Source organism: Nyctereutes procyonoides, unplaced genomic scaffold (genome assembly GCF_905146905.1).
Source record: "Nyctereutes procyonoides isolate TBG_1078 unplaced genomic scaffold, NYPRO_anot_genome, whole genome shotgun sequence".
In the NCBI taxonomy this organism is placed as follows: Eukaryota; Metazoa; Chordata; class Mammalia; order Carnivora; family Canidae; genus Nyctereutes; species Nyctereutes procyonoides.
The window spans coordinates 43,991,097-44,014,470 of NW_026575139.1; the positions used below are offsets into that span (position 1 = coordinate 43,991,097).

Here is a 23,374-nt window from a genome sequence, read left to right on the forward strand (position 1 = left end):
ATATAGGCTTCCAATTATGGAATGAATAAATCCTAGGGATGAAAGGTACAGCACAGGGAATATAGTCAGTGATATAGTAATAGAATTGTATGGTGACAGATGGTAACTACACTTGTGGTGAGCATAGCATAACATATAAGCTTAGTGAGTCATTATGTTTGTTATACACCTGTAAGTAGTAGTATAGTTGTATGTCAACTATACTCAAATTTAAGAAGAAAGTTTCAAAAACAAAATGCTTTAAAATGTAAAGAAATAGTTGTCTAAATAAATAAATAAATGTGTTTGTCCCAAAAACTTTTTTTTTTTTTGTAATGATTCATAAGAAATAGTTCCAGGGAAGCTTCTGGGGAAGACGACAAAGTAAGAAGATCCAAAGCTCACCTCATCCCACAGATACAACCAAATAACCCCCACATCAGTGTAAAAACCAGAAAGCAACCTGAAGACTGGCAGAAGAGACTCTCCACAGCTAAATGTAAAGAAGGGGCTGCATTGAAGAAGATACGAAGGACAGAGTAGTTGGGAGATAAACAACTTTTGGGACTGTCCTCAGAAGGGAGGGACCCGCCTGTCCCGGGATGTCGGAAGAAACCCGACAGAACAAATTGGCTGCGGCCAAGAAAAAGTTGAGGGAGTATCCGCAGAAGAACAGCCCTGGTGTAGGAGCAAAGAAGAAAAGGAAGATTAAAAATGGCAGTAGCCCTGAAACTACCACTTCCAATGATTGTCACTCTCCTGAGGATGCGCCCAAAGACCGCGCCGCTCCTGCTGCACCAACTGTTGATGACACCGTGTCACCTGGCGGTGTCCCTTCCCCCTGTGCTAGTCTCCCTCGTGTCACCAGCATGACATCAAATCAGAACCATGATGCAGAAAATGGTCCTATCCTCATAGATGAAAGCAAATGTCTGTCCTCTACCGAGAGCCTGCGACAGCTTTCTCAGCAGCTCAATGGTCTTGTGTCCGAGTCTTCATCCTACATCAATGGGGAGGGCCTGGCATCTTCTGCTAACATAAAGGATCTAGAGAGCCGGTACCAAGAGCTATCACTAGCCCTGGACTCCAGCAATCTAACAAACAACTCAGTAGCAAGATAGAGGAATTGAAACAACAGAACCAGGAAACTCTGGATCAACTGGAAAAAGAGAAGAAGGAGTTTGAACAGAAGCTTGCGAAGGAGCAGGGGTCTCTAAGGGAGCAGCTGCAGGTTCACATTCAGACCATAGGGATTCTGGTGTCTGAGAAGACCGAATTACAGATAGCCCTGGTCCACACACAGCAGGCAGCCAGGCAGAAAGCAGGAGAGTCTGAAGATCTTGCTAGTCGCCTGCAGTCTTCCTACCAGCGTGTCAGTGAGCTGGAGCGCACATTGTCTGCTGTCTCCACACAGCAGAAGCAGGTGGACAGGCACAACAAGGACTTAACCAAAGAGCGAGACACCCTCAAGCTGGAGTTATATAAAAACAACAAAAACAATGAGGACCTGAAGCAGCAGAACTCAGAACTGGAGAAGCTTTAGGTGATGGTGAGAGAGAAGGCAGCCATGCAGCTCGGGATGGAGGAGCTGCAAAAGAAGCTGGAGATGTCGGAGCTCCTGCTGCAGCAATTTTCTAGTCAATCCAAAAGCCCTGACAGCAGCCAGGAGTTACACCAGGCCCTGGAAGAGCGGATACAGCTGGAGGCCCACGTCGGGGAGCTGAGAGATTTACTAAAACAACTGCAGCTGGAGAGAGAACAGTATGCAGAGACTCTGAAGGAGGAGAATGCCATTTGGCAGCAGAAGATGCAGCAGATGTCTGAACAGATGCACAGATTGAGGGAAGAGAAGGAGCACAGCATGAGTCAGGTGCAGGAGTTGGAGGCCAACTTGGCTGAACTGAAGAACTAGATAGTGGTGCCCCCAGCCCAGGAGCCCCCAGCCAGGCCCTTGGAGGAGGAGCAGCAGCGGCTGCACGCCGAGACTGAACAACTACAGAAGGAGCTGGAGAGCCTGGCCGAGCAGGTGCAGGCCCAGGTGAAAGACAACGAAGGTTTGAGTCCCCTGAACCGGGAGCAGGAGCAGCGGCTGCTGGAGCTGGAGCGGGCAGCCGAGTGCTGGGGGGAGCATGCAGAGGAACGCAAGCAGATTCTGGAGAGCATGCAGAGCAATTGCACCACCATCAGCCGTGCGCTCTCACAGAACCGCGAGCTCAAGGAGCAGCTAGTTGAGCTGCAGAACGGCTTCGTCAAGCTGTCCAACGAGAACATGGAGATTACTACCGCACTGCAGTCGGAGCAGCATGTCAAGAAGGAGCTGGCCAAGAAGCTGGGCCAGCTGCAAGAGAAACTGGGAGAGCTAAAGGAAATGGTGGAGCTGAAGAGCCAGGAGGCTCAGAATCTCCAGCAGCAGTGGGACCAGTACATGAGCCACCTGCAGCAGTATATGGCCGCCTACCAGCAGGTGGCTTCCGACAAGGAGCTGCTGCACAAGCAGGTGCTGCTGCAGACTCAGCTCATGGACCGGCTGCAGCATGAGGAAGTTTAGGGCAAGGTGGCGGCCGAGAAAGCCCTCCAAGAGTTACAGGAGACCCAGGGACGCCTGGAATCTGCCACCCAGCAGAACCAGCAGCTCCAGGCCCAGCTGAGCCTCATGGCTATGCCTGGGGAAGGAGATGGATTGGACAGTGAGGAGAAGGAAGAGGAGGCTGCCCAGCCAAAGCTGAGCATGCCAGAGAACCTGGAGAGCCGAGAGGCCATGGTGGCATCTTTTAACTCGGCCTTAGCCAGTGCTGAGGAGGAGCAGGCACGGCTGCACGGGCAGCTGAAGAAGCAGAAGCTGCGCTGCCAGCGTCTGGCTCACCTGGTGGCCCCAGGCCAGCAGGTGCAGGAGGAGGCCGCAGCCCCCAGTGGTGACAGTGTGCCTGGGGAGACCCACCAGGCCCTCCAGATGGCCATGGACAAGCTGCAGGGCCGCTTCCTGGAGGTCATGCAGGAGAAAGTGGAGCTGAAGGAGCGGGTGGAGGAGCTGGAGCATTGCTGCATCCAGCTTTCTGGAGAGACAGACACTATTGGAGAATACATCGCCCTGTACCAGAATCAGAGGGCAGTGCTGAAGGAACGGCACCGGGAGAAGGAGGAGTACATTAGCCATCTGGCTCAAGACAAAACATGAAGATGAAGCTGCTGGAGCTACAGAAACTGGTGCTATGCCTAGTGAGCGAGCACAATGAACGGCAGGGCAAGCTCCTGGCAACTGCCCAGGACCCCGCAGCAGAGCCTGCTACAGCACCCCCAGCCCAAGAGCTTGGTGCTGCCAATGGCCAGGGTGATCTTCGAGAGGTGAGCCTGGCTGACAATGATAATGTGGCACCTCCTCAGGGAGAGGCCCTACCAGGCCACAGTGCCCCTGAGAACCCCACTGCACAGCAGATCATGCAGCTTCTGCAGGAGATGCAGAATCCTCAGCCATACCCAGGTTTAAGCAAGAATCCCTGCGTCCCCTTCTTCTACCGGGCTGATGACAATGCCAAGGTGAAAATCCTGGTGATCTAAGAGCCTGACACCAGCAAGCAAAACCTGGAGAAGTGGGGCCGGGGGCTCTGCTCCCACCCTGTCCCTGCCACCCTATCATTCCTTCCCAGTTACTCTTTTATCCCTGAACTAGCAAGATAAGACCCCTGAGAGGGGTGTGAAAAGCCTCCTAATGGGGGGAGACAAAGAGGTGCAGACCTCTTGCCACCTTGGCAAGGGCTGTGTCTTTATCTGGACTACTCATCGTTCCAGAAAAACAAAGAGCCAGAGGCTCAATAAAAACATAATTTAGAGGGCTCCCTTTCTTGGGGGGCAGGGGCTCCCTGGTGGCCTCCTCACCCCCACCAAGCAGTCCTTCAGAGGGGCTCAGGCATCCTCTATTCAGAGTCACTTTGGGGAACAAGTGCTCCCCCTGTCCAGCTCAATGACTGGGCAGCACTCTCCCAGGCCTTAGGACAGTTGGGGCTAACCCAGGCCAGGCAAAGGCATAAGCTGGTGGGGGGTGGGGGGGCTCCCTCCCCAGTGTATATACTGTACCTGTGTAACATTTTGTATATTCTGGGGATAGGGCAGCCCCCTGTATCATAGCAGAGGTTGGAACTGGCAAATGGGGAGGAAGTTCTATTAAATATTTGGGGATGAGGAAACTTATTTATTGATAGCATAGGACAGAGGAAGGAGGCGGGGACGGGGTTCCGCCCAGGTGATTCACAACTTCTGTTTGCTTTTTATTTCGGAATAAATGTATTTAGTCATAAAAAAAAAAAAAGAAGGGAGGGACCCTGCGGGCACATAGAAGAGAGAGAAACAGACCTTCACACCAAGCATGACAGGCATGAGGAACCTGCATCCACACAACATATGACTTTGAAAACCAGAGGGGCCTAATTTCATGAGTTCTTAAAATCAGTGGGGCCTAAGGCCTGGAACTTTAAAAAGTCAACAATCAACAGGCTCAGCTCTTGGAGAACTTGGAGGTCAGAGCCCCCACCCTTAAAGAGCACAGAAAACAGCCTAACAGAGATATGCCTGGCGTGTATCAGGAGATTTATTTACTGATCTCAAAGTGTATGCTGGAGTGGCAGGGATCTTTAGGAGACTTCTCTAGGAACAAAGGAGCTGGTGGACATCATTTCCTTCCCCTTCCCCCAGTATAGATATGTGGACACTTGGGGGACCCAGCTCAGTGCTAACAGTCTCTACCTAACTTGCCAACCTACCCTGCATTCTCCTGTGGATATGCCCCTCCAAGACGTCCTTGGACAGAGCTTATCCAAAGTGGTGCCACAAGCATGGCGGTGTACAAGTAGCCCTGACAGGGCCAGCAATACTTCAAAGTAACTCCTGCCCTGGAGGAAGGGGAAGACAACCACATAGCAGTCCGACTTCAGCCCCAGCAGTGGGCTAGGGGCAGACATCAGATTTGACTACAGACCTTGCCCAGAACAGAAACTTCTCAGGAAACAGGGAAAGTGTCCCATGGTACTATATCTGGCAAACACGTGGCCCGACTCAAGTGCACTGTGGCCCCATACTGACCCACTAACAACACAAGGATTGATCCCTGTCCACAACAGGCGAAGAGCCATTGGAGATTATTACACTGAGGCAAAAGTGGCTCAGGCACAATAGTAGGGCATATGTAATACAAATAGACATCCATGAAGTGCCAGCTTCTGTTCAACAGGGGCACTGGAGTGCAGGGCACAACAAGACCTCTTTTCCATAAGGCCACTGTTTTCAAGAGCAGGAGACGTAGCTGACTTTACTAACCCATTGAAACAGAGTTCAGTGCTCGCTTCAGCAGCACATATACTAAAATTGGAACGATACAGAGAAGATTAGCATGGCCCCTGTGCAAGGATGATACGCAAATTTGTGAAACGTTCCATATTTTTTTGATTTATTTTTCTTCAATAAAGTTGCATAAACCAAAAAAAAAAAAAAAGAAATAAGAAAGAAACAGTTCAACAAAATGAGGAGACAGAGGAATATGACCTGAATGAAAGAACAGTACAAAAATCACAGCAAGAGAAATTTAAAAATAGAGATGAGGAAAACAAAAACATAAATGCTGCAAAATCTTTGGGATGTAGCAAAAGTTGTTCTAAAGGTAAATTTAGAGCAATACAGGCCTGCCTCAAGAAGCAAGAAAAATCTCAACCTAACCTTACATGTAAAGGAGGTAGAAAAAGAACAAACAAAACCCAAAACCAGTACAAAGAAGGAAATAATAAAGATCAGAGCATATCTAAGGGAAATAGAAATTTAAAAAAAAACAATAGGTCAATGAAACTAGAAGCTGCTTCTTGGAAAAGATCAGCAAAACTGATAAACCTTTAGCCAGGTCATGAAAAAAAAAAAAGAAGAAGAAGACTCAAAATCAGAAGTGGATAGAGGAGAAATAACAACTGACACCACAGAAATATAAAGGATTATGAAGGATTATGAGAGTATTATGGAAATTTATATGCCAGCAAATTGGACAACCTAGAAGAAATGGATAAATCCCTAGAAACATAGAACCTCCCAAAACTGAATCAGAAGGAAATAGAAAATTTGAACAAGTGATGAAATTGAATCAGTTAATCAAAAGACTCAACAAACAAAAGTCCAAATGGTGAATTCTACCAAACATCTAAGGAAAAGTTAATACCTTGTTCTCAAACTATTCTGAAAAAAAGAGGAAGAAAAGCTTTCAGATCATTCTATGAGGCCAGATAAAGACCCCACAAAAGAAGAATCACAGGCCAATATTTCTGATAAACATAGATACAAAAATCCTTGACAAAATATTAGCAAATTGAATCCAACAATAAATTTAAAAAAATCATTCACCTCTATCAAGTGGGATTTATTCCTGGGATGCAAGGGTGGTTCAATATTTACAAATCATCAATATGATACATCGGATTGATGAGAGAAAGGGAAAAAACATGATCATATTTTTTAAAAGATTTTTATTTATTTACTCATGAGAGACACACAGAGAGAGGCAGAGACATAGGGAGAGGGAGAAGCAGGCTCCCTGCAAGGACTCTGATGTGGGACTCAATCTCAGGACCCCGGGATCACACCAAAGGTAGACGCTCAACCACTGAGCCACCTGGGTGCCCCTGATCATTTAAGTAGATGCAGGAAAAGCATTTGACAAAGAAAACATCCATTCATGATAAAAACTCTCAACAAAGTAAGTTTAGAGGGAACATACTTCAACATAATAAAGGCCATATATGAAAAATCCACAGGTAATATCCTCCTCAGTGGTGAAGAACAGAGCTTTTCCTCTAAGGTTAGGAACAAGACCACTTAACACTTCTATTCAACATAGTACTGGAAGTCCTAACCAGAGCAATCAGACAACAAAAAATAAAAAGTCATCCAAATTGGTTAAGAAGAAGTAAAACTATTACTATTTGTAGATGGCCTGATACTATATACAGAAAACCCTGAAGATTCCACCAAAAAAACTACTAGGACTGATAAATGAATTCCAGAAGGTTGCAGGATACAAAATCAATAAACAGATCTGTTGCATTTCTATATCCTATCAATGAAGTAGCAGAAAGAGAAATTAAGAAGACAATCCCATTTAAAATTATACCCAAAATAATAAGATATCTAGGGATAAACTTAACCAAGGAGGTGAAAGACTTGTACTGTGAAAATGAAAACATTGATAAAGACAACTAAACAAATAGAAAGATATTCCATGCTCATGGGTTAGAAGAATTAATGTAGTTAAAATGTCCATACTACCCAAAGCAATCTACAGATTTTAATGCAATCCTTATCACAGTACCAACAGCAGTTTTTCATAGAACTAGAATAAGCAATCATAAAATTTGTATGAAACCAGAAAAGACCCTGAATAGCCAAAGCAATTTTATGCAGGAAGAACAAAACAAGAACAATCCCAGATTTCAAGAATTACTACAAAGCTGTAGTAATCACAACAGTATGGTACTGGCCAAAAATAGACACATAGATCAATGGAGTAGAATAGAGAGCCCAGAAATAAATCAACGATTATATGGTCAATTAATCTTTGACAAGGAGGTGAGAATATGCAATGGGACAAAGATTGTCTCTTCAGCAAATGGTGTTGGGAAACTGGACAGCTACATGTAAACAAATGAAACTGGACCACTTTCTCACACTATACACAAAAATAAACTTAAAATGGATTAAGGACCTAAATGTGAGACCTGAAACCATAAAAATCCTGGAAGAGAGTACAGGCAGTAATTTCCTTGACATTGGCCATAGCAACATTTTTCTAATATGTCTCCTGAGGCAAGGGAAACAAAAACAAAATCAAACTATTGGAACCCAGCAAAATAAAAGACTTCTGCATAGCAAAGGAAACAATCAACAAAACTAAAAGAAAACCTACTGAAAAAAACTACTGAATTGGACAAGATATTTGCAAATGATATATTTGATAAAGGGTTAGTATCCAAAATACATAAAGAACTTATACAACTTAACACCTAAAAAATAAATAATCCATTTAAAAAGGGGCAGAAGACATGAATAGACATTTCTCCGAAAAAGGCATCCAGATGGTCAACAAGACACATAAAAAGATGCTCAAAGTCACTCATCAGGGAAATGCAAATTGAAACCACAATGAGATACCACTTTATACCTGTCAGATTGGCTAAAATAAAAAATACAAGAAATAAGAAGTGTTGATGAGGATGTGAAGAATAAGGAAGCCCTGTGCACTGTTGATGGGACTGCAAGCTGGTACACTCCTGTAGAAAACAGCAGGGAGGTTCCTCAAAAAAATTAAAAACACAATTACCATATGACTCAGTAATACCACTACTATTTACCCAAGGAATACAAAAATGCCAATCAAAAAGGTACATGCATTTCTATCTTTATTGCAGCACTATCTACAATTGCCAAATTATGGAAGCAGACTGTCCATTGATAGATAAGCTAATATTTCACACACACTGGAACATTACTCAGCCATAAAAAAGAATGAAATCTTACCATTTGCAACAACATGGACAGGTCTAGAGGGTACAGTGCTAGGTGAAATAAGTCAGAGAAAGACACTCATATGTGGAATTTAAGAAACAAAGTGAACAAAGAAAAAAGACAAACCAAAGAACAGACTCTTAACTATATAGAGGACAAACTGAAGGTTATCAGGGGAGGCGGGTGGGAGAGGATGGGTAAAATAAGTGAAGGGGATTAAGAGTACACTTACCCTAATGAGCACTGAGTAATACATAGAATTGAGGAATCACTGTATTGTACACTTGCAATGTTAACTATACTGGAATTAAAAAGAAAATATTCCAGTTCTTTGGGATAAAGTTGGGTAGGGTAGAAAGGAGGAGCTTTTTTCACTTTAACTTGTATCTGTATGTAATCTCATTACCACACTGCTATTTTTTTAAAAACTCAACAAGGGATGATCAGAAGATTTTGGACTTTTTTTTTCTTTATTAATACTAACCTTTAATTAGAATACAATAGCTTGCAAATACATAAAGTGAAAATGGCTAGTAATGACAAATGTATCAAATTTCTTAGATCATGACAATAAAAAATCTAGTTTCATTTAGATAAGTAAAACTGATAAAGCCTTTACTCCTACAAATATATTTTTCAAAATAAAATATCTTCTAGTGTATTTATATGATGATTTTATAACTGTTCATTATTAACTTTTGGTTGTATCTTCCTTGCAGCAATTTTACCCTCTCAGGAATGGAAACCTCCTCTTCCTGCTTATGATTTTCTAAGTATGATGGATGCTACAGCATCTCAACATCCCACAAGGAAAGATCCTGAGTGTACAAAAGAAACAGATGTGCAGGAGAATGATAAAAAACAACATGAAGATAAATCAGCAATCATAAAAGAACCAATTGAAACACTGAGAATAAAGCATTGGAATAGAAGTAATTGGTTTAAAGAAGGAGAAAAATCATTTAGGCATGATAAAGAGTTATAATGCTCTAAAGAGCTGGTTTCATAGAGCTGTGGAGAGCTTTACAGTCTTTTTAGTTTATTTGATAGACTGAAGAATTTATTAAAAAATATTAAATCATTTCAAGTTTCTACACCAGTGTTGTCCAATGGAAATATAATGTGAGCCATATATGTAAACTTGGAATTTTCTAGTAGTACATTTTTTTAAAAAAGTAAAAAATGAGCATGTGAAATTAATTTTAATCTTTCACCCAGTAAGTATACCCAAAATAGCTAAGTTAAGGGGATCCCTGGGTGGCTCAGCGGTTTAGCATCTGCCTTAGGCCCAGGATGTGATCCTGGAGTCCTGGGATCAAGCCCCGCATCAGGCTCCACGCATGGAGCTTGCTTCTCCCTCTGCCTGTGTCTCTGCCTCTCTCTCTCTCTCTCTGTCTCCCTGTGTGTCTCTCATGAATAAATAATTTTTTAAATAGCTAAGTTAAATAAAAATTGAGATATTTTACATTTTTTCTGTCAAGTCTTCAAAATGCAGTGCATATTTTACCCTTACTGTACATTTCACTTCAGAGTAGCCACATGTGGTGACAACTGTATGAGTTCAGTTCTACACAAAAACTGGTATAAATAATTTAACTTAGTTCTAGCTATGAATTAGAATAAAAATGCAACTCTAGTTTAATCACAGCTGACTCCACAATTGTATCACATAGCTGGAAATAGTATTTGTTTTGTTGTAGACATGATGTTAAAACCAGTGTTTTTAAACCAGGGAGCAGTTTTGCCCCCCAGGGGACATTTGGCAATGTCAAAAGACATTTTTGCCTGTTATGACTAGGGGTGTTACTGGCATCTAGTGGGTAGAGAGCAGGAATGCTGCTACACACTATCATGCATTGGACAGCCCCTCATGACAAAGAACTATCCTGCCCAAATGTCAGTAGTGCCAAGGGGGGGTAACCCTGTGTTAAACTAACCTATGGTAGAATGTTCTTGTTCTGCTCAGTTATGTCTGAAAAAATCTCAAATATAAATATTAGGTGAATAAATCTCAAATAAAAATATAATCTCAAATATAAATATTATCAAAGATAAATATTAGGTGGTCTTATCCTGATTATTATCTGAATATAACCATGTCTTTTATTATAAATTCATTTTTATAGTACTTTTGAAAGGTGATGAGATAACCCTAAAAAGGATATAGAATTACATATGCATGGTTATATATGTATTATACATGTACGTATATATGTACATATATGCATTATATATCATATATAATATACATTATGTAATATAACTTAAAACTAATTATATCATATAAATACATATAACTCGAGTGTATATATAAAGGCATATGAGATAAAGATATATATGTATAAAGGTATATAAGAGAATTTTAAACCTGTACTTAATTCTACAAGTTATATTGCTAAGTTGAAGAGGAATTAGACATTCTGCTATCCTCTTCACAAAAAGAGAAGCTCCCTCATCTGAAACATGTATGAAATGTACCTTTGTAAGCTTTGGACAAATCAGTTGGTCTCCTCATCTGTATAATGAGAGGAGAAGCCATAGGGCCTCATCTATATAATGAGAAAGATTAGCCAAAAAAAAATAATTTTTAATTTTAAAAGCACTTACTTGTCAGGCTGTTCTGTTTGTAGCAGTTTGTCTCATTTTCACTCCATGCATTTTTTTTTGAGACATTTGCTGAGAACATCCTACTTGGTGCTCTACTATATTTTTCCCTTTTATTACCTACTTCAGGTGTCTTGTTCTTGAAATTTTCTGCACATACAATTTGCCTAGTACAATTGAGTTCATAAAAAAAGCAAAAGACAGCTACATTTCATTCTAACATAGATCATTTGCTACTGTTAATACCCTCTCCTTGATATTTTTCCTCTAGCATGTAATGCATATTATTTCAGTTCATATGAACTATAAATCTAGTTTGTAGTACTGAAACATTAACCTAATCACTAGAAAATGCTAATTAACTATAAGCACACAGAAACTTGAAATTGATTATTGTACTATAGCCAGAAATTTTGACAGTTGTTAATAACATGTTCTTTTAATAATTTTAAATAAAATGTCTAGATTTCAGGCTTCCTTCAAAAACTTCTTTTAATCTGTGTCATGCCCCATATTGGACTGCCTACCTGTATTAAATGGATTTCTTCAGAAAGGTTGCAAGCAACAGAAACTTAAGCAAAATGGGAATGTTGGATAATTCACAGAGTTAGAAGAAAAAACACGCCATGTTTTAAGAAGGTAGGAACCAAGGCTATTCTGGGATCCATGTGTGAGGAACTAAGAGCTCAGTGATGAATCAGTTCCAATTGTTTTTCTATGTTTTGTGACTCAGGGAATCCTGGGAAACTTGCTTAGGGGAAGGGTGGACACTTTAACTGGGAGCCCTCACCAGATTTCCACAATGCAGAAAAGGTAAATCTCACAAAAGAAATCTAGATGCTGGGGCACCTGGGTAGCTCAGGTCATGATCCCGGGGTCTTGGGATTGAGTCCCAAATCAGGCTCCCCTCTCTCTACCTATTTCTCTGCCTTCTCTCTGTGTCTCTCATGAATAACTAAAATCTTAAAAAAAAAAAAAAGAAATATAGATTCTCTTTAGCAGAAAAAGAGAGTGAATGTAGAGAGGGTTTTCCCATGATACCACTTGCTGTTTTTCTCTGTTCTTTGTATCCTTTTCAGGTCTTTCTGCCATATCCTCCCGTTCATTTTTGAGAGCTTCAAAAGTCCTTTTTCTAACCCCAAATGGTTTTAGCTTTCCTAAATGCCCCCTCAATCTTCTATACGACATGGCCACCTCATATGTACATTCTGCAGAATATCTCTAATGAATCCGATTCTTTCATCGTCTCCTGCCTCATCTATGCTAGAAGGTAAACATTCTTGGTCCATTGCTTCCAGCTCTGGGATGAAACATTCCATGGACAGTTTTTCAAAATTCTTAGAGTTCTTCACCCAAACTTATGCTGCTTTAAAAGACTAAACCTGGCATAAGCAGAACAATGGAGTTTACAAATCAGTAAGTGTCTATCTTTGGTGATAGAAAGTAATCAAATAGATATACCTTGGGAGCTGTGCTTCTCCTTAAGATGTAAAAAACTGCAGGAGAATGTTACCCCCATCCTAACATCAAGAAAAAAATCATAATTTTTTCCTAATACTCATCAGAGAAGACAACTAAAGGAACTAAACAAGATCTGTCAAGGGGAGACAGGCTATATGAATGGTTTCCCCTTTGGCAGATAATAGAATACTAAAGCAAATAAATTATTAAGACCTTGGAAGAGTCTAAGATTTTTCCCTACCTTCAAGTTATGTTAGTGTGCCAGTTTCCTGAATCAGGAAAAGGACTTTATTACTCACTATAATAGCATTTATCAGGGTGTCAGTATTTGTGCTAGTTCCCTGATCCCCAATCCTACAGTGCCATCAAAAGAGGGACAGGTGACACCTGTACAAGCAGTGGGTCACATTGCAAGGGAGGAACCCTGAGCTCAGGGAACCTAAATATTTTGTAATAGCTATTAAGTATGCCTGCCCTTTCCTCTGGAGGGAGACATATGTATGATAGTGGACAGTGATCAAACCTATTTCTATTTTCCCAGGCTGAAGAGGAAGTCCAAAGCAAAGGCAGTCAGCTCTTCCATTCATAAATCACTCAGAAATGGGAGACTTTGGAAGAATTGTCTCCCAACCAGAATCAACTAAAATTTTAAAGTATTCTTTAAAGGCCAAGTATGGATGAAAATATAAGCTTGGAATAGGTGGGAACCCTGACATAACAATAGTTAACATTCATTCACTCAGGAGCTCCTTTTCACAAGCCTCCACTGGATACTAATGAGCACCCCCTAGGGCAGGAGCCTGGCAAGAAGGGATCCCTCAGACACAGATACCAGGTAGTGGTTAATAGAACGGTTTTGGGTGACAGATGTGAAATACCACCCACTTTCTCAGATCTTTCTCTTGTATAAGTAAAAGCCATTAGGCACTGGTGGACAGATAGCAAATCTTCCTGCCTGCAGAGCCGAGACAAACATCCACTGCCTTTGAGGAAATGGTAAGTGCAAAAACATTTGCCCCTGGGAGAGGCAGAACACCTCGTAGGCCCAGGATCCTGCCCCAGTACCAAGCAGAGATCTATCACTGGGAGAATGTAAGAACACTTCTGTTTAAGAACTGTAATAAATGTCTTTGCCATGTTTAACTGCCATGGAAGAGGAGTTAGAAATTCTCAGAAGGTACTACCACAGCTCCAGGGACACAGACCCTACCTAAATCTAAGGATAGGCCAGGGGACCCAAGAACTTCTACCCTCCTACTCATCATCAGCTCAGGATCAAATAACAACTTTGGGAAGCACAAGATTGTGGGATGACACAGGCAACCAGGAGTTGCTGAAAGCTGAGGGCGGAGATGGAAAATGAACCTTCCTGCACCTGGGTCTGACTCAAAGTACAAGATGATAGCAGCTCATTCCTGAAGGAACATGTAGACCATAGTGCAACAGAAGTAAAAATAACAAAATCTAAACCAGTTTCAACTGACTAGATTTACACAGGCCTTCACACTAATGGCCAGGTGGAGATGTTATTTATCTATACTATTTTCCACAATATGTGTGGCATTCAGTTAAAAATTCTAAGACTAGGGGCACTGGGTGGCTCAGTTGGTTAAGGGTCCAACTCTTGATTTTAGCTCAGATCATGATCTCAGGGTCATGAGATAAAGCCTCATGTTGAACTCTTCATTCAGCGAAGAGTCTTCTTTTCTCTCTCTCTCGCCTTTTGTCCCTTCTCCCCCTCTCAAATAAATAAATCTTTAAAACAATTCTAAGACTAAAAGAAACAGCAAAAACAATCCATTGTGAAGAGATGAAACACATCCCGGATATTGGAACTGTGAGGCCATGACCATAAAATAACTGGGATTTATGTGTTAAAGGATTTGATGGAAAAGATGGGCAACCTACCTGAACAATGGGAAACTTTAGCTGGTCTAGAAATGAAAAAAATATGCTAACAGCAATAAAGAATGCCTTTGATGGGCTTATAAATAGACTTGGCACAGCTGAGGAAAGAATCTGAACTTGAAGACAGGTCAGTGGAAATTATCCAGATGAAACACAAAGAGAAAAAAACAATAAATGAATAAAACAAGACATGATTCAAAAGCTGTGAGATAATATCAAACAGTCTAACAGACATGTAATTAGAATTCCAGGAGAAAAGAGAGAAAACAAGTATTTGAAGAGATAGTAGTTGAGAAATTTCAAAAATTAATGAAAGACAATAAGTCACAGATCTAAGATGCCCAGAGAACTGCAAGTAGGAAAATTTAAAGAGAAAACACCTAGACACATAATAGTGAAATTACTAAAAAACAAAGATAAAATCTTGAAGATAGCCAGAGCAAGAAACAGATTCCCATCCTCTTCTTTCTCTCATTCTCTCCTTTTTAAAACCTTTAAAAAAATATAAAAACCATTCTTAGCTCAGGGGCTATACAAAAACAGGCTAGGGGCTGGATTTGGCCTGCTGGCCATAATTTGCCAACCCCTAGTTTAAAGTAAAAACTGGAACAACAATATATTGTGAGACTCATACATATGTAAAAGTAAAATCTATGACCAAAAAACATCTGTGACAAAAGCCCAAAGACTGAGGGAAGAAATTGAAATACACTGTGGTAAGGGTCTCACTTTATATGAAGTAGTGTAATACTATTTAGAGGTAAATTGTGATAAGCCCCTAGTAATCACTAAAAATAAAAGATATAACTAAATAAAAATTTTCCAAAAGAAGGCAAGACAACAATAAAAATAGGACAAATAAGAAACACCCAGGAAATGGTAGAGTTAAACACACCCATAGCAATACATATATTAATATGAACGGTCTATACACCCAAATTAAAAGGCAGAGATTGTCAGAGTAGATTTATTTTTTTTATTTTTTATTTTTTTTTGTCAGAGTAGATTTAAAAAGAGTTATATACACTACAAAAAAAAAACACAACATAAGGATGTAGATAGGTTAAAAAACAATGAGATAAAACCTGTGAGCACTAATCAGAAAAGATAACTGGAGTGGTGGGTATATTAATATCGTGCAAAATAGACCAGAACAAGGACTATTAGCAGGGATAAAGAGGCATATTACATAAGGACAAAGAGGTAATTCATCAAGAGGAGGTAACAAGTCTAAATGTGCATTCATCTAAAAAGAGATCTTTAAAAGTTGATAGAACTGCAAGAATAGACAAATCCATTAAATAGCTGGAGACATCAACACTCTCAGGAATTGATATAATAATAAAATCTACAAGGGTATAAAAGACCTGAACAGGGATCCCTGGGTGGCGCAGCGGTTTGGCGCCTGCCTTTGGCCCAGGGCGCGATCCTGGAGACCCGGGATCGAATAATCCCACATCCGGCTCCCGGTGTATGGAGCCTGCTTCTCCCTCTGCCTGTGTCTCTGCCTCTCTCTCTCTCACTGTGTGCCTATCATAAATAAATAAAAATAAAACAAAAAAATTTTTAAAAAATTAAAAAAAAAGACCTGAACAATAATTTACTTAATTGACATTTACAGGACACTCCACCTAACAAGAGATACACATTCTTTTTTAAATGCACATGAAATATTCACCAATGTAGATTATATTCTGGGTTGTACAATAACTCTAATTAAGAGATTAAACCATGCAAAGTTTGTCCTCTGGCCACAGCAGAACTAGACTAGATATCAATAATAGAAAGATACCTTGGAAATTTCCAAATTTCTGTAAATTAATCAATGTTCTTCTAAATAACCATGGGTAAAAGAAAAAGTCACAAGAGAATCAGACAAATTTTGAATTGAAAGAAAAGAAGAAGCCAACGTATTACGATGTATGACACAGCTAAAACAGGGTTTAGAGGGAATATATAGCACTACATAGATTTGAAAACAAAGATCTGAATAATCTAAACCCTTAAGAAACTTTAAAAAAAGCAATTTAGGCCCCAAATAAAAAAATTTATAAACGTAAAAACATAAAGCAATGAAATTGGAAACAGGAAACAATAGACAAAAATTAGTGAAACTGAAAGCTGATTTTCATTTATTTTTAGAAGGGGGGAGTAGTAGGGGGAGAGGGAGAGAGAGAATTTTTTTTTTTAAGACTTATTTACTTATTGAGAGAGAGTGAGAGAGAGCATAAGTAGGTGGAAGAACAGAGGGATAGGGAGAGGCAGACTTCTCTACTGAGCAGCAAGTCCAATGTGGGGCTGGATCCCAGGACCTGAGGGATCATGACCTGAGCCGAAGGCAGATAGATGCTTAACCAACTGAGCCACCCAGGCACCCCTGGGGAGAAAGAATGTTAAGCAGGCTGCATGCTCAGTGTGGAACCTGACATGGGCTTGATCCCATGACTCTGAGATCATGACCTGAGCTGAAATCAAGAGTTGGACACTTGACTGACTAAGCCACCTAGGTACCCCAGAAGCTGATTTTTAAAGATGGTCAATAAAAATTATAAACCTCTAGCTAGAGTAGTCAAAGAAAAGAGAAAGACACAAATTATCAATATTAGGAACAAGAGGGGGAACACATCACTACAGATTCTATAGACATTAAAAAGTAAGATAATATTATGAACAGCTTAATGTGACAACTTTGATAATTTTGAGTTGGGCTATTGCCTATTTTGTAAATAAGTTTTATTGGAATACAGCCCTGCCCATTTGTTTACATATTGTGCATGGCTGAGTAGTTGCAGCAGAGATCACGTAGCCTGCAAACCTAAAATATTTGTTATGTAGCACTTTTTTAAAAGTTCATCAACCCCTGACTTAGATAAATTAGATAAATTCCTTAAAAGACCCAAATATCAATTCTCACTCAAGAAGAAATAGGCAAAATTAATTACCCTATATCTATTGAAGAAATGGAATTTGTAGTTTAAAATGTCTCCACAAAGAAAGCTCCAGACCCAGAGAGTTACACTGCTAAATTTATACAAATATTTCAGAAGTAATATGAGTTCTACACAAGGTCTCCCAAAAAAATAAAACAGAAATTTGGTCTGTATTACCGTAAACCAAATCTAGAGAAAGACATTACAATAGAACAACCAATATTCTTCATAGGCATGCACACAAAATCTTTAGCATATATTAGCAAATCTAATCCAAAAATATATTTAAAAAAAGCACATCATGAGTAAGTGAGGGTTTTATCAAAGGTGCCAGGTTGGCTTAGCACTGTTTGTTTGGCTTACTTCATTTATATTTTAGAAAATGTCTGCCAAATACCCAAATCTAGAGAAGTTTGTCCTTTCCAGCACAAATGATATCCTATGGAAAAAAATAAACACAAAACCTTGGCTAGTTCAGCTCTCCATACAATCACACAATTGTTTTTTCTCAAGACAAACATCACACTTTGGGACACTACAGCACTTCTTTATGTGTACTTTCTTTTTGTCACTTAACATTAATAAGATATGCATTTGTTTCAGAATTTAATCAAATAAATTAACAATCTGTATTCTTCATCAAAGACAGACGTTCTTCTTTTTAAAATTATTTATGGAGCATCTGGGTGGCTCAGTCAATTAAGCATCTGACTTTGGCTCAACTCATGATTTCAAGATCCTGGGATTGATTGCCATGAGGCATGAGGGCCTCCATGCTCAGCAGGGAGTCTGTTTGTCCCTCTCCCTCTGCCCCTCCTCTCAACCCTTTCCTCTCCCTTCATTTATCTATTTGAGAGAAAGGAGGGGAAGGTGCAAAAGGAGAGGGAAAGAGTCTCTCTGTGCTGAGTGCAGAGTCAAGGTGGGACTGGATCTCATGACCCTGAGATCACCACTTGAGCTGAAACCAAGAATTGGACACTTAATTGTGCCAAGTAGGCACCCCAAAGAATGATATTTTTAACTGACATTGTCCTACAACCACCCTACTTTTTTCGCAAAGTGTCATAATGACTACCAAACTTGCTGAATAGGGAAAAGAAAAAAGTATGATAAAATTGAAATTAGAAGACATGGAGAAATTGCTGTTGTTCTTTGCCATTTCCTGACATTTTAGAAATATGGGAAAGTCACTTAGCTTGGCAATTGTGACTTGACAAACACAGATAAGTCATTTGAGTATTCCCAAAACAAAAGTTGCATAGACCACTGAAAAATGTAAAATACCAAAATAATTTATATTTGATGGCTTATCTTTGAGCAAAGAGGGACTCTCTGGATTAAAAACCTCATGTAAATAAACTGACTATAATTCATCTATTCAGTTGTACACTAATTTAGTGGGCAGAACTCAGGGTGGCCACTGTATGTTTACACACTATGTAATTTACTCCCTTCAAGTGTGAGTGGGACCCATGACTTGCTTCCAACCAATAGAATATAGCAAAGGTGATGAAGATCATTCTCACAATTACAATATGTATATACAATACATATGTGTATCCATCTTGCTAGCATGCATTCAGATTCTCTTTGATGACTTAGTTAAGTAAATAGGAATTCCTGGGATCCCTGGGTGGCGCAGCGGTTTAGCGCCTGCCTTTGGCCCAGGGCGCGATCCTGGAGACCCGGGAGATTGGGCTCCCGGTGCATGGAGCCTGCTTTTCCCTCTGCCTGTGTCTCTGCCTCTCTCTCTCTCTCTCTCTCTCTTTCTCTCTCTCTATCATAAATAAATAAAAATTTAAAAAAAATTAAAAAAAAAAAGGAATTCCTCTAGACATTACAAGCAGCCTCTAGAACCTGAAGGTGACCTCTGGTCAGCAGCCAGCCAAAAGCCAAGTGCCCTTTGTCCTATAGCCCAAGGAAATAAATTCTGCCAGCAGTCTGGGGGGATTTGGAAGTGGATTCTTCTCCATTGTACCTCCAGGTAAGAATGCTGTTTGTGAAACCTTGAGTGGCAGACCCAGTAAATTCATACCTGTGAATTTATTCCTGACTCACAAGAATTGGGAGGTAAAGAATATATGCAACTGTTTTTGGCAGTGTGAATAAAACAAACTCCTTTCTCTTTCATGGAACTTATATCCTAGTGCATATGAGATAGAAAACAAACAAGTAAATGCACAGTTAGGTGATAAGTTCTTATGTAGAATAATAATGCAAAGGTAGATAGGAATTGGTATGAAAGTTTTTTTTCTTAATGGGGAATGGTTAAGGAAAGCCTCACTGATAAGATATTTGAAAAGAAAAAAAGGAGTAAAGAGCAAGATTTAGGGTTCTTTGTGAAAGGGAAAAAAATGTTTCAGATAGATGGAATAGCAAGCACAGGCAGGGTTGCCTGGGTGGTTTAGTTGGTTAAGCATTTGCCTTCAGCTCAGGTTATGATCCCTAGGGTCCTGGGATAGAACCTTGCATTGGGCTCCCTGCTCAGCAGAGAGCCTGCTTCTTCCTCTCCCTTTTCTGTTCCCCTTGTTTGTGCTCTTTCTCTCTGTCAACTAAATAAATAAAATCTTAAAAAAAAAGAATAGTAAGTGCAAAGGCCCTGAGTGGTGGAAAAGCCTGATGTGTTTGAGGAACACCAAGGAGATCACTGGGTAGAATGTGAGGAATTAATAGTAGAAAATGAGGTTGGAGATATAGTCAAAGTTCCTCTCATTCAAGGCCTTGTAAGCCATGGCAAAGGCCTCACATTTTAATGGTGATGGGAAGCTCTTAGACAGTTCTGAGTATTCAGGAGAGTGATAGGATCTATTTTTTCAGTCATAGTGATTACTCTGACTGCTGATATGAGAATAGACTGTAGGGGAGTAAGGACAGAAGGCGAGATAGTGGGAAGGCTATTGCAACAATCAGATGAGCACTGAGTGTATGGCTTAATCTAGAATGGTTAAGGTAGTAAGGATTCTGAATTGACTTTGAAAGTATAGCTGATAGGATTTGCTGATGAATTAAATGTGAGATATAAGAGACAGAGACAAGTCAAAGACAACACTCAATATTTTTGGCCTGTGCAACTGGAAAAATAGAATTACTATCAACTAAAATTGTAGAAACAGCAGGAGCAGGTTGGGAGGTGGGTAGGGAATCAAGAGTTTAATTTTTAACTAAGGTTTAAGATGCCTATTAGACAATCAACTGGATATACAAATCAAGAGTTGAAAGGTTGAAGGTCTGATTTAAAGATACAGATTTGGGAGAGGGGTGCCTGAGTGACTCAGTTAGTTAAGCATCCAATTCTTGGTTTCAGCTCAGGTGGTGATCTCATGGGTTGTGGGATCCAGCCCTGCATCAGGCTTCCTGTGCAGTGGTGGGGAGTCTGTTTGAAAATTAGCTCTCTCTTTCTCCCTGTCCCCCACCCGCCCCCATGCTCTCTCACTCTAAAAAATAAACAAATAAATCTTTTAAAAAAAAAAGAGAGATGGATTTGGGAGTTGTCAGGGTGTAAGTAATATTTAAGGCCACAAGACTCAATGAAAACACAAGAGGATGAATGTAGGTAGAACAGAAAGGAATTTCAGTTGCTGAACTTAGGGCATGCCAAAATTAGGGGTCAGAGAGATCCATTTGAAGTCCATAGCATATAGATGGTGTGTAAATCCTTGGGAAAGGAGGAGATCACTTAGAGAAAGAATACAGGATGGAAATAGACTAAGTCCCAGAGAACTCAAGTATTTTAGCTGAGTTCTAGCTACAAGCAGCTGCCAGTAGGAGGAAAACCAAAGGAACATATTACCATGTTAGTGCCTTTAGGCAAGAGAGTAGAGTACCTTATGGAACAATGACTATTCACTAGCATCAGATAAGGATGAGATCAAGATGTCAAAAAAGCCTTGTGTACAACCAAGGCTTCATGTACAACTATTTGCTGGACCTAATGTAATAGAATATTTGAGGGGCAATTTGGCCAACTGTTAAGTAAAGAATGCAGAGAACATCCACTGATAAGCTCATAATACCATTTCACCAGAATGTCATCTAGCATCCTAAATGTACCACAAGTAGGCATAAATCAAATACCTGAAAAATACGCAATTGATAACAGCTACTACTAAGTGGTTCCAGGGATATGGCAGCCTATGTCATTTGGATTGAACCTACTACTGAATATAGTTTAAAATTGTAGGTAATTCTAAAAATAACCTTTCTTAAAAGGATTGAGGGGCTAACAAGAGACCAGGAAATTATCAGATCAAAATCTAAGTAAAGGCAGGAAAGCAGAGTAGTGAAAGAAGCACGTTAGGTGCTTTTCTGGAAATGCATTTGTTAATGTGTATATAATTTGAACTTCAGCTTTGTCATAGTGACCAGAGTCAAAGTCCAGGGCTCACTCAAGATGGAAAGTTGGGACTCCAAGGGGCTCCTACACCTGTAAGGTAAAAGTAAATTAGGAAAAAAAAAACAAAAAACAAAAAAAAACCCCACAACTACAAGCAACTCCATCTTTGCATACTCAAGTACTACAAGGAGAAATGTTTTGAAACTAGATAAACATAAAATAAAACCAAACCCCAAAGGCTAAATGAACTCTCTCAGAATCTAGAATAGTAGGAACAGGTTGGGAGCCCTTTAGAGGATGTGCAAATCAAACTGACATAACCTGTGTGGTTCAAGAAAATTTCAAGTAATTAATTCAGTTTTAAATAGTCTCAAACAGGTTCTGGAACTAGGAATCTAGAAAAAACACATCCTTTCGAGGTAAAGCCACTTTCATAGTAGGCCTCAAATGATTCCTCCAAATAACTTTGTCAAGGACAATGATATACATGTAGTAAAGAGTAAGCAAGCACAAAAGGAAAAACCAAGCATACTATGAATGAAAACTAGCTTGAGTTAATAGGAAAAACAAACCAATAAAAAATTCAGGTGTTAATATTATGAGACACATATTATAAAACGATTATATTTACCATGTTTCAAGAAGTAAAAGGCAAGCTTGAACATATCACAGAAAATAGGTTGTTATAGAAGGACCAGTGCTGACTTGAAAAAGATCCAAATAGAACTTTTAGAAGTGAGAGAGTTAACTAGAAGATAGAGGATAGATATTATTCAGAATATACTACAGAGAGGCAAAAAAAGGTGAAAGATATAAAAAAGATTTAAAGTCCTGGGAGATGAAGTGAAAAAGATGAACATACATGTAATAGGAATTCTAGGAGAAGAAAGAGAGAAAATGGGAGCACGTTTCCAAATGAGGCAATTACTGAAGAATTTTCAGAATGTTGAAAGCTACTATAGGGGAACAAACTTTGCCACCCTAAAACGTGTCTTTTTGGCATGTGGGTTCATTTTAGAGTCATTATATCTAAGAAACAGAAGACTTAGAAAGAAGCTGTGACATTCTCCTTAGTTGTCTAAAACAACTTAGATAGAGGATCTGCTCCAGAAAGGGAACAATCACCAGAGATGACTACATTGCAGTGTAATATGAACTAGGGGTGGTAGATAGGGAGGAACCTAACAGACTGTTTGTTAACATTCCTCTATGTCCCATTGTCTCTGTATGGCCTGGCAAACATTTGTTTACCATTTACTCTTTTTCATCTTCCTGTGAATTGTATTTTATCTCTTTGAAGTCCCAGACCTCTACCCCTCTTCTTAGCTCTGGATGGCATATAAGTCTCAAGTGTATGTCTGTCTATAGGTCTCATATACTTACAGAACCCTCATATACACATAATTAAATTGGATTTTCTCTTGTTAATCTGTCTTGTGCCCAATTAATTCTTAGACCAACCAAAAGAAACTTGAAAGGTAGAATAGAATTTCTCGCTCCCTAACAATACCAGTTCACAAATTCAAGATGCTTACAAGTTCCTAAACAGATTAAAGAAAAACGAAATACACACTAGGCACACAGTGAAGCTACAGAACATCAAAGACAAAGAAAATCTTATAAGATGACA

General features: G+C 39.8%; 2 protein-coding genes and 1 non-coding gene across 6 annotated transcripts in view; all 3 read left to right on the plus strand.

Moving 5' to 3' along the window:
- TXNDC16 (thioredoxin domain containing 16) overlaps positions 1 to 9,973 on the plus strand; it is a 130,168-nt gene extending 120,195 nt beyond the window's left edge. For all 4 annotated transcript variants that reach the window (XM_055304179.1, XM_055304177.1, XM_055304180.1 and 1 more), the window contains one exon: positions 9,228 to 9,973. In XM_055304179.1, coding sequence (XP_055160154.1) covers positions 9,228 to 9,493 — 266 coding nt within the window. In that variant the 3' untranslated portion in view covers positions 9,494 to 9,973. The remainder of the gene's footprint in view (positions 1 to 9,227) is intronic.
- Positions 577 to 4,018, plus strand: LOC129496158 (golgin subfamily A member 2-like). The gene is given in 3 exon segments (XM_055304181.1): positions 577 to 1,071; positions 1,074 to 3,146; positions 3,149 to 4,018. Coding segments are annotated over 3 exon segments (2,949 nt in total). The 5' UTR covers positions 577 to 581; the 3' UTR covers positions 3,535 to 4,018.
- On the plus strand, positions 5,305 to 5,411 carry LOC129496512 (U6 spliceosomal RNA). The gene has a single exon (XR_008661788.1). It is a non-coding gene; the product is annotated as a U6 spliceosomal RNA (small nuclear RNA).
- Positions 9,974 to 23,374: the final 13,401 nt, after the last annotated feature.